A 12,022-nucleotide genomic window follows, 5' to 3' on the forward strand; every position below is an offset into this window, starting at 1 on the left:
GGCTGCAAAATTAGCTTGGGACCAAGTCATGAAGAGTAAGCATTTGGTACTTTATTCAGTAAGAAAATAAAACCGGCAACAGCAGAGTTGTGTAGTAGCTCACCAAAGGCTAAAGGATGCATTTGGTTATGAAGTTCAAAATGAGTGCAGCCCACCACACTCCAATATGGAAAATGTTTACATTTTAGTTCATTTTAAAGAACATATGCACAGATACTTTACATAGCTTCCAGTTGACCCAAGTTGAAAGAAAATACTTTGTAATGAAGTACAGATCCCCAAAGGTTTATTTAAGGGCCTATTTTTATTTAAATAGTCTTCATTTTTTGAAGCATTATCCTCCAGTACAACTCTGATTTCAAAATCAGTATTTCTCAAATGTTCATGAAACTGGAAATTTCCAAATCCATGATGGAAACAGATTGGTGCTCTGTGCATCTGATCAAACCAGTAGCAACATAATGTCAAACACAAATGGGAAGCATTAAAAAAAAAAAAAAAAAGCCCATAATGGCAACTCAAAGCAGCAATGGCATCAAATAGGAACTGAAATCTCTAGTTAAAGCCAATGAAGGTTTGCAGGTTAATTTTGAATTTTACTCCTTATGCTATTTCAACTCAGAAACCTCTTGCTACTCAAATTCAAATAAGTGTGCAGTGGACATCTGTTTGTTACTTTTGTATTCTCAGGAACAACCTTTCGTCACCTGCTCCCTACACCTTTCCCTTTTCTGATAATTTTCCCTTCCTTTGCGGGAACTCCACATCAGCTCAGGAATGGAATGTGATCCAATCTGGATAAAATAAAAGTTCTTACTCCAAATTTTACATAACTTGCTGCCAAGCTTTGGTTATGATGATGTAAGCTGAAACTGTCAACAGCTGTCACCTACCATCCTCATCTCACTGCTTCCCACCTCAAAGAGGGCATCCCCACAGAGAAAGTCTGCCTGGAAGAGAAAACCAATCCAGGAAAAAAAATCAGGGTCAAGTATGGGAGGTGGAAAGATGGCTTCTTTGGTTCTTTGGACCCAGCCATGCCTGAGTTTCCCTGTGTAGGAGCCAGTAAACTGCCCTTCATGCTGACGCTAGTTTGAGTTTCTGACACTTGCAATTGAAAGATGATTGGTTAATAATCAAAAGTATATAATATCTATCTGAAAATAAACAACACATTTTAAGACAGTAATTTACAATTAAATAAAAGCAGAGTAGGTATCTTTACTTAATATTTAATGACTGATAAGAAATCAGGTACAACACACTGTATATGCCAACCAAATTAAACAAAATGTATAAAGGAAATTGTTGGCCTCATAGTTGTGTTTAACATTTTACTATACATTGTGAAACCTGAATCCCATCACTTGCTACAGAGAAACAAATTGGCTCAACTACACTTAGGAATCTTAAATATTATAGTAACTCTCTTTAATTCATATTTATAATATGAACAGGTACAAGTCTTGTTTGCTGTAAATTTATGGCTGTTAATCCCATATGTAATAATTAGCAATTATGAAAGGCCTACCTTCCCTTTGAAATCATTGTTTAAAAAATAAAGAAGGCCAGGTGGAACTTTTCTTTTAAAATGTGGTTCGTGAACAAAATGCAGGATGTTGAACTTAACATGGGTCAGGGAGTTTGTTTATTCATCAGAATTTGTCAGGAATCCAAAATGGTGAAGGCCTCTAAAAAAGAAATTGGGTTGTAATACTACAAACTTCTAGGGCTCTCAGTGAATTATTCCAATTCACCCCCTCCAAGCAGTTGACATGGTTATTCACTAAAACACGTGTTTATTGTAAATCCTGTGGGAATAAATGTGCATATTAATCAAATGGGTTGATAGTTATGTTAAGGGAACTCTGCTAGTTAAATTCTTTCCTAAGGAATAGACTATAAAGTCTAATAGAATTCTAGACAATAGGGATGGTAAAGATGCATTAGATCATGTAGGGTTTTTTCCCTTTCTTTTTCCACCTGGGTAGGGGGAGGGAAAGTACAGGATAAATCCTTTGATTTTTGTCCAGTTTTCAATTTAAATTCTAAACGGGATGGAACTCAACACTTTTCTTGGAAATGAGACTACATCATAACAGATTTCACTGTCAGGAAATTCCTCTCCACCCTGATATTCAGATCACGTGTTCTTTTTGTGTACTTTATCCCACTTTTCCCAATAACAATTCTATGACACATTTGATTCAATTCATTCTCTTTCTTGCCTGTCTCAAGAAGACAAACTTCACTGTTAAATTTTGAATTCCCATTTCATTGTCTCTCCAGTAATACTGTGCAAAACATAATTCTACACAAAGTTTTTGCTATATGAGGAGAAGATTCCTGAAGCTGCTTTAGGAAGTATATATATTTCTCAAATGGCAATGCCTTAGTGTCTATGAATCACATTTCCACTATCACTTTTATACCAAGGGTCTTTGTGCCACTATTGTCTTTAGAGGCTCTTCTCATATATATATATATGTACACCAAGTTACATATATCTGTTCTAAAAGTTTCTCCTACGCTCATGTTCTCATTATCTTTTCATAGTTCTAATCTTTCCAAGTCTCTTTAATACCTCTGGTTTCCTTTTGGTCTAAAACTGATTCTAATTGTAAACTAAAAATGAATTTCACTAACGTCCAATTTTGTCATTGTTTTTTTTAACCACTAAGTGCACAGATGCAATACAGATGTAATAATCTTTTATAGTCATATTGCAATTTTATAACTGTATAAATTCCAATAAAACTAGGAAACTTTAATTTTAATATGTGAGATCATAATGTATACAAAGCTGCCGTAAGTTATAAATTAAGTATATACATGTATATACATAAATACACACATACATTCCAGTAACACTTTGAAGAGTTCCAAGTGTTTTTTCAGTTATTGCTAGATGTTTCAAAACACAGCATAAAACTGCTCATCACAACACCCTGTGTGGTAATGACAAGAGTAGAGTGGGAATGGGACGAAAGGCACAGAATTCATAGTAAGACACAGCTCACTGTGTGAACAAGTAAAGCCAAATTCATGAGCACTGATGGTTCAAACAATGTGGAGCCACTGATTTTCTGAAATGAATATAAGAAATAGCAGTTCAGAGTATTTAGACAACCATTTACAAAGGACATCATACTGGGTGCTACCCAAGTATAAAAGACTCATCCAGTTGTCTCAAGAGGTTAAGTTACATATAAATCCCAAAGACAAGAATAGGCAAATGATGGACTAGTCCTCCTGTGGCTAGATGGTCTGCCACATGGCCATTCTGTTTAGTGAGGTTACACTAAAGAGAACGCCAACTTTGTGGCTGATACAGGTGATCCTTGGGTTTGGTCTTGCATCAAACTAACAAATAAAAAAATTTGCAGCCTACAGAATGAAGCGTATTAAAGCCTGTGCCTTACGAGTCAATTCAAGAGGCTAGAAAATACATTAAAAAATTTTTTTTCAAGACTGTTTAATTACTTTCCAGAGAAACAAAAAACTCCAACCACCAAGCGACAATATCCCCAAATCTTCCAACAAGGTCCTCTGCAATTGTCTGGGAATTTTCATGTTCTTCCTCCAAAAGAAGTGCTCAATTTTAATTGCCAATGTTCTTAGTAGATTCACTTTTCACTGAAAAAAATAAGTAAACATACAGACAAGTGTTTATGCTGTTTCTGTTTAGCCTGTTCTGTTTTCCCCTCTTCTCTCCTCCCTTCTGATGCATACCAACAGCACTGCTCATGGGGACAGACAAACCATGTCATGTCCCAGGCAGCTGGGATATACAATTCTGGCCACAATAAATAGAGAAATGATGTCTGAAAGTGGCAATTATATTTTGTGAGGTAACATCCTTCCTGACTCTGTGGAAGACTTGGGAATGGTCACTTCACAGTGTGGGTAGGATACGATACTTTTGCCACTGAATAGACCACTATTATCACAGAGGCTGGCCAAGTGTGGTTGGAATAAATTTTTTCCATGATTTTTTTTAAACTTAAAATTGAGGGTCAGTATATGTTGAGTGAATGTGGGCTGACAGAAGACTAGCTAATCTCCATCTCCTTCTTTTCACAGGAAAGAAGACTCAGAGCAGAAATGAAACTCCTTTAAAGGAGCTGCCTTGACTACAGCAAGACTATGATTCACAAACTAAACTGAGAGTTCCTTGAGGATAGACACTGGACCTTTCTTTCCTATATCTATCTCCCCCAGGGTAGCATGTATGCTGAATCAATATAACTGTAAGTTACTCCAAATTTTAGCTTTCTTTTTTCAATTTGCAAAATGGGAAGCAGAGTAACCGCTCCACTTATTTCATTGTGTAGTGGAGCTAAAAGGAAATAACACATAAACACTTTGAAAATTGTTAAGGTTAAAATAGAGATTATTTTGCTTGAGGCTTATAGTCCTTTATCTCCATTGTGTAGATAAAGAAAATAGAGCTCAGAGAAGCAGAGCGAATGCCAAGGACCCAGCTAATAAGAGCTGATGCTAGAACCATAAACTTGGATCTTACCTCATATTCCAGTTGCCAAGTTCCCTGGGGTATGCCGATGGTACCTAGATGTACGATTGTACCAGCAACCAAAATGGTGTCCATTGAGTCCTTTTTATGAGGAAGGTACTGAAATAGGTTCTATCCAAGATATGGTCCTGATCCTTGTGGAATTTCATAAACTCTAGCAGAGTCTTTCAAGTATCTCCATGATATTACAAGTTAGTTGTTTTCTCCTCTGGCTTTCTCTTCACTGAAACCATTATAGAACCTATTGCACTGTAGCATTTACATGTGTGTTCTTGTGCCTGAACTCCATCCCCATCCCACTGCCACACACACACACACACACACACATACATACACACACACACACTGAAAGAGAAAGGAAGAAAAAGAGGGGGTAAGCAGGAGTGAGGGAGGAGAGAGGAAGAATGGATGAAAGGATTTATTGGCCCAAGAAGAGACTGAAGTGGGAATTCCCTGGTGGTCCAGTGGTTAGGACTCCATGCTCTCACTGCCAAGGGCCCGGGTTCGATCCCTGGTCAGGGAACTAAAATCCCACAAGCTGCATGGCGTGGCCAAAATCAAAAAAAGTTAAAAAAGAAGAGACTGATATGTAAGTAACTGCTATGCTAGTATTTTCACTAATTCAAGTAATCATTTTTGGGTTGGACTCCTCAAAAGGCAGAGATATTTTCTAATTTTGAGTTATATTAGAATAACAGAGACAAATATTTTGCTGGTATTTTTAAGTTAATGGGCTTTGTGCTGTTTGGCACTGCAGTTTGGGAAATACCTTTTCCTTTCGCTGCTTACTGAAGTTGCCCAGTTTTCTTCTTTTGATGGAACTCCATTCTTTTTTCCTTAGACTGAAATGTAGCATGCTTTTATTGTGTCATTTAAATCTACCAGCTAACTTTGGCAAACAGGACCTGTGAGACCATTCTGAGCACTTCCCACTGGATTGACACAAGGTGGGTGAGCAGCACCCTACACTCTACACCTAGTGGGCTACCTTAACTGCTTAACCTTCTCCAGTCAACCCTTTTCATTCTGTCAAAAGCAAAAAGCAAGCAAACAAAACTTGTCTATTGCTCATCAAAAAAGGCAGACTTTTGAAAAAATAAACTATGGCAATCTAGACTTATAACAAACATTGTAACAATCATCAAGTATGAAAAACAACTGAATCCCAGTCCAGAAACACATTTTTCCCAAACTAGAAGAGAGACACCTTTGCTATGAACTCAAGATCAAAATCCAACATTTTTGCCTCTGGAGAGAGAAAGAATTTCAAGGCTTTCCAAAGAAAATGCCCTGTTCTTATATAACTCTCCCCCTGCATTAAAGGACCACCCTGCAGAACATCCAACGCTGTGAGAATGTACAAAGAAACAGACAACTTGAAGTGCTTACACAAAGAAAAGCATCTACAGGAAGGCCTGGCATTATTTTTAAAGTGTGTGTATTTATGTGACAACACTGATATGGTCCTTAAAATACTGCTAGATCCTCTTTGGTTCTTTGCCACAGCAGGTCTAAATGATCCTCTATACTGAAAGCACGAGTCACTTGAGCTTCCTGTAAATAAGCCAAACATCGTATACCCACCAAAAAATAGCAAATTTTACTTTATAAGGTTCCAAGTACACTACAAAAGTAGCCTTTTCTTTTTGCTTCATGACAGGAAGCCTTACTTCAATGTGCATTCCTAAACAAGGTGAAAGAGGAACTGTGTGTGCTGTGGTTATTTACACAGACAATGTTTGCTCTGGCTAGTAACCCACATTACTAAACAACTTTCCCTGAAACCAACATTTAGAGAGAGAGCTATGTGAATTATATTAAGGAAAAAGTAAGGTTTTACACAACTTAAAAAAAAAGTGAAATTGGTCATTTAGAACTGAAATTTCTAACTTAATTTGAGAAAATAAAAATGGATGTTCTCAAATTGTAAAAAATATAAAGTCAAGAATTAACCTAGGTTTCCCTGGTGGCACAGTGGTTAAGAATCTGTCTGCCAATGCAAGGGACACAGGTTGGAGCCCTGGCCCGGGAAGATCCCACATGCCGTGGAGCAACTAAGCCCGTGCGCCACAACTACTGAGCCTGAGCTCTAGAGCCCGCAAGCCACAACTACTGAGCCCACGTGCCACAACTACTGAAGCCCGTGCACCTAGAGCCCGTGGTCCGCAACAAGAGAAGCCACAACAATGAGAAGCAAGCGTACCGCAATGAAGAGTAGCCCCTGCTCACCGCAACTAGAGAAAGCCCGTGCGCAGCAATGAAGACCCAACACAGCCAAAAAAAAAAAATCAATTGATTCAAAATGTTTAAAAAAAAAAAAAAAGAATTAACCTAAAGATTTAGAGACATATAATTGATTATTAGAAACTTTGTGTGTGCCAATTAAAAATCTGGTTTCAAATTGTGGCACTGACAAAATTTTGGCCACTTAGGGAAAAAAAATAATTCTCCTATTAACTTTCACAAAGAAAAAAAGTTATCATACACACATACAGAGAAGACCTTACAACGAAGGTTACTGCCTATTACAGTCCATAATGATGGTATAACAATAAAACCTGAACCACATATTTCAAAAGATATTATTTTAAAAAATAGAGTTCAATCCAATCCAAGGATTCTATGGCCCTCTGGAGTTTGTTACAATGAAACTTGGCCTGTACCTATAACTCTTAGCTAATGGTTTTGAGTTAAGTAAGTAAGCGCTCTCTCTTTTTAGAAGTAATTTTTAAATTTTATTCATCCTCTAGAATTTACATACTGAAACATAATTAGCTTAATCAGTAACTGCAGATATGGGTAAGTCACTTTATACACTAACATTTTACATATACCATTTCTGGTTTTAATAAATCCTCCCAATTCCACTACTCACCAAAGAGGGGAAAGTATCTACTTTTAAGGAATCACTAAAATGCCAAGGAATATAGCCAAGGAAACAAAATCAGGGAAAGTAAAACCAGTCGGTTGAAAAGAAAAGGAGATAAAGGGTCAAGGCAATGGCACCAGCTTATTCTAAATGCAGCCCAAATTTTTTTTTTTTTAAATTTTATTTATTTATTTATTTATGGCTGTGTTGGGTCTTCGTCTCTGTGCGAGGGCTTTCTCTAGTTGTGGCGAGCGGGGGCCACTCTTCATCGCGGTGCGCGGGCCTCTCACTGTCGCGGCCTCTCTTGTTGCGGAGCGCAGGCTCCAGTCGCGCAGGCTCAGTAGCTGTGGCTCACGGGCTTAGTTGCTCCGCGGCATGTGGGATCCTCCCAGACCAGGGCTCGAACCCGTGTCCCCTGCATTGGCAGGCAGATTCTCAACCACTGCGCCACCAGGGAAGCCCAGTCCAAATTTTAAACACAATGTTCCTTGAAACATTTCCCTTTTCTATAAGGTAGAATACTAAAAATGTTTTGTAATCTCTCATTTTAGGAATCTCTAAAGAGTTTTAATTAGGGAGTAAATTTATCTGATCACAGACAGACTGTTACTTGAAGACTATTACCTTAAAAAAAGTAAAAAACACACAAAACTCCCAAAAGGCAAAGTATATCCTTTTACAGCCAGACATTCAAACTGATTCATTTATTTTAAGTTGATAAAAGCTTACATGCTCTGAAACAGAATAGAAGCAACAGCTCAATCATATGGTTCTTTACAGTATTATCTGTAGTTACAGAGTAAATTCAGTTAAGTGTGTAAGTACAGTGGGAAAATATATAAAGACAATAATGTAATTGCTTCAGTTCACTAGAGTTATTTAAGCATTATAGGAACAAATTTACACTTACCTTGAAGAACTTCCATGTCATTACTGTATTCTTTTAATACCACATGTAATGTTGGGTACTCAATGATCACTTTGTTCCTCAAATTGTCAAGGAGACTTTTGTCAGGATCCATTTCATAATATCTTATAGTAAAAAAGCAAAACAAAAATAAAAAATACCATTTTATTTGAAATTACTTGTAAATAAGAGTCCCTTACATTAAAAAATTTTAAATGGTGATGACATTAATTCAACAGTTATTTCCTTATAATATAGTAACTTTACCAAGAAAATCAGGTAAAAGAGCTGTTATTATAGAGGTCCTAAAGCTAAATCAAAAGCGTATGAAATAATTTGACATTAGGAAAGCTCTAGAACAAGTCATTCATTTTCATATCAATAAGGGATAAAGGCTAACTTTTATATAATATCTATATTTGATGTGTCATGAATTTTTCTTGGATAAAATATTGACTAGCTAAAAATTCAAATTCCTCAAATACATTTAGTTTGAGTCTTAAAAGAAAACCAAACTATCCCATGATAGTTCCTAGTAATATATGGTGGTAAAATGGCTACAAAATACTTTCGTAAAAACTTAGTTCTAAATTATAAATACTTTCTGGAAATATATATTACCATATAATTAAATTTGGCTTTCCTTTATTTTGAAATTAAAAAAGAAAAACAGGTTTGAATTTATGAATGAGGTAAAAGCACAAAATTTAAGAAATATGGAGTTCATTTGTCATGGTATCATGACATAGCCAGTAAATGTGTCACAGGTAATTAGATGGTAATACTCCTTAAAGTATGAAATTCTCAAGTCATTACTTAAAAAAAAAAAATTTTTTTTTTTTTTAGTTGATTAAAGTTGCATGCCCCTAGCATTCTCCCTTGCTTGTTTTCTGAGGTAGGAATAAAGGGGTGGAATTTCAGCTAGCTCACTAGGAGCTGCAAAAGGGAATGTGTTGGCAAGTGACTATCATGTCACGACAAAGAGGAGAAAGTAGAGAACACCTTCACCAGTGTAGTGCAGAAGTTCTCCAACTTTTTTTCTCCATCTCCACCAATGAGAGATGATATTCACATACAAAACATACAGCCCAAGGGATACCAGGCCTGACAGCTGGAACTCCATCCTTTCCCCTTCCACTCAAGAAAGGACACTGGAATACCAGTCAGTGATCAAGAGTGAGGTTACCATCGGGATACATTTGAATCTGCTGTAATTTTAAGAGTAAATCATACAAACTTTGATATTTCTTAATTAGTGACAAATTATTTGCACCATACCTTGCAGCTGACTCAGACATGCAGCACACTTACTAAGAACTCTTGGTATAGTGATTTCTGTGTGTTCTAAGTCTGTCCTGTGCAATATTTTTCCAATAAGGGAAAGCAGAAGTGCTTAACAAAATGCAAAGCCGAGCCCATTATAAAAACGGATTTCTTTTTAAGAAGTGGGTGACAAGTGAGAGGACTGTAAAACCAAAACTTTACTCCTGTTTGCCTGACCACATGCCCCACTCCTGGAATTAAATTCTTCATTTTAGAATCATAGAATATTTTTTATGTGGAAAAGAAACTTGAAATGCAAAATATTCAGTTTTCCTAAACCAGCCACCCTTGTGCCCATAGGCCACAGAGTGCATACATTCTTTTCCCTGTGTAATATAATACAGATGTGCTTACAATACTTTAAAAGTGGTTCTTCCAGCATTCAAGGATTAAGTGCGTCACATTTTTTACACATTATTTCCCTTTGAAACAAGCAGTGTTTTTTAAAAAGTTAGCAGTGATTATACAAAAGAGAGAGAGGCTAAATTAGATACAAAAGTATAAAATTAACTTATAAAGTAAAATATAAAGTGGATATAACTAAATTTTTCTTAGGAAAAAGCAAGACTTGAATTTTAAAATAGGAACTTTTCAAGTGGTATCCTACAAACACTTGTAGCAACTTATCTTCTGTGCATTTTAACTGAATAATAAGGCTTCTATTAAGAGACATTTCCCAAATAAGGGAATGTTTTCTATCAACACATTTCATTTTTTTCGTAAATAATTTTCAGTGTATACCTAATGTTTTAGGTATTTTATTTCTTTTTAAAATATTAAATCTTCGTTAAGCTCCTCTAGATTTCCAAAGCTGAAACAATTAAAAAAAAAAAAAAGAATTCTTCAAAAGCCACATGGTAATCAGAACCTAATATTAATGCTGATATAATACAAAATATGATCCCAGCAGAGGAACATTCAGAGATTCTTAAAAATTACCATGTAATAAGTTATACATTATTTCAATCTTAAAACTATAATTAATTACACTTGTTTTATTAAAAAAAATTGGTCCCTATTTTATGTGCCATGCAGGCTCTGTACAAAGCATTTAGAATGTAAAGATTTATGTAAGAATTTATAATGAATTACTTTAAAATATTTCACTCAAATGCAATGAAAATCTGGTATGTTGTGTGGTTTTAATGGGAACCACTGAATTTTATTTAGTGTTTACCCAAAGAAGTTGTAAACTTCTAATCACAGCAATATTGCTATTGAGTGTCAATAAGCTTCAAGGCCTCAGCTTTCCAGTCTGTCACTTAAAACAGCTCAGACTTCACTAGATAATTTTTAAATGAAATTCTGAATTTCTTTGATTTCTCTACTAGGAGTGGTTACTCTTAGTCTACCATTCATATTTGCCAGTAATTAAGAAGTAAATTATGTAAACTGTTTTATAAAGAAAGGCTATTAAACACAGATGGGGTAACACTGTGTGGACATGGGGTTTAGTTAAAGGAAGCAGTAACTTTTAGTGGTTGCTTGGGTTTGGAGTCTAACACCGAGTTTAAGTCCTGGCTCCATCACTTACTGGTCTGCGATTCTGGACAAGTTACTTAACTTCTCTAGTCCCTAGTTTCCATGCGTGAAAGTGGAGATAACAACAGTATCATTTCAGAGTTATTATGAGGGCTAAATGATAAAACACAGAAACTGTTAGCTCATTTACTTAAGCCATGAACACAGTTTTACAGTTGTATTTACCTAAAATAACAACGCATTCTTACAGAAACTTTAGTTCAGGACAAAGTCACTGAACTTCTTCAGTAACAAAGAACGGCACTTCTTATGTAAGCACTGGAACACTTATTTGCCTTTTTATGCATTCTGCATTTTAAACGTAGCCTTACAACTTTCCGTATAATTTTCATTTTTTTATTATTTTATATTATTTTATATTACATTTACTTCCAAGAGGCTACAACTACTTTGAATCCTCCTGTTTCCATTATCTTGAGGCAAGGTGTAGGTAGAGTCCAGCTTGGCATTGCCCAAAACATTTAGGTGTTAGCTCCTTTGCAAGTCATTAAGTCACTGAATCCTAAGGGGCAGCTTCATCTTTTTTTGAAATTTTCAGTAACTCTGGTGTTCCCATTAGTAAAAGGGCTCTGCTACCACAAGACAAACTACTTGGGTTTGAAAGAATTAAGATACCAACATTTGTCTTTTATTTTACCCTTAGGGATCCTCTCAGACATTTCCTCTTGTTATTTCACTTGCTTACTCTCACAGGCTCACTAGCTGACCCTGCCCCAGGCAGCTTCACAGGGGGCATTGTAAGGGCAGCATAGCTCAGTAGGCTAAACAGGTGTTACAGTGTTTGACATCATACAAATAAAAGTTGTCTTGATACTCAAGGGTATGCTTTTAATCTTGGCTCTGTTAC

At 36.1% G+C, this 12,022-nt stretch overlaps 1 protein-coding gene across 1 annotated transcript in view; it reads right to left on the reverse strand.

Moving 5' to 3' along the window:
• Positions 1-284: 284 nt before the first annotated feature.
• The window catches only part of ZNHIT6 (zinc finger HIT-type containing 6), a 65,729-nt gene continuing 53,991 nt past the window's right edge, over positions 285-12,022 (reverse strand). Inside the window, exons 9-10 of the mRNA XM_007173040.2 lie at positions 8,314-8,435; positions 285-3,636 (exon numbers count right to left, since the gene is read on the reverse strand). Coding sequence (XP_007173102.1) covers positions 3,602-3,636; positions 8,314-8,435 — 157 coding nt within the window. The 3' untranslated portion in view covers positions 285-3,601. The remainder of the gene's footprint in view (positions 3,637-8,313; positions 8,436-12,022) is intronic.

Source organism: Balaenoptera acutorostrata, chromosome 1, assembly GCF_949987535.1.
Source record: "Balaenoptera acutorostrata chromosome 1, mBalAcu1.1, whole genome shotgun sequence".
In the NCBI taxonomy this organism is placed as follows: Eukaryota; Metazoa; Chordata; class Mammalia; order Artiodactyla; family Balaenopteridae; genus Balaenoptera; species Balaenoptera acutorostrata.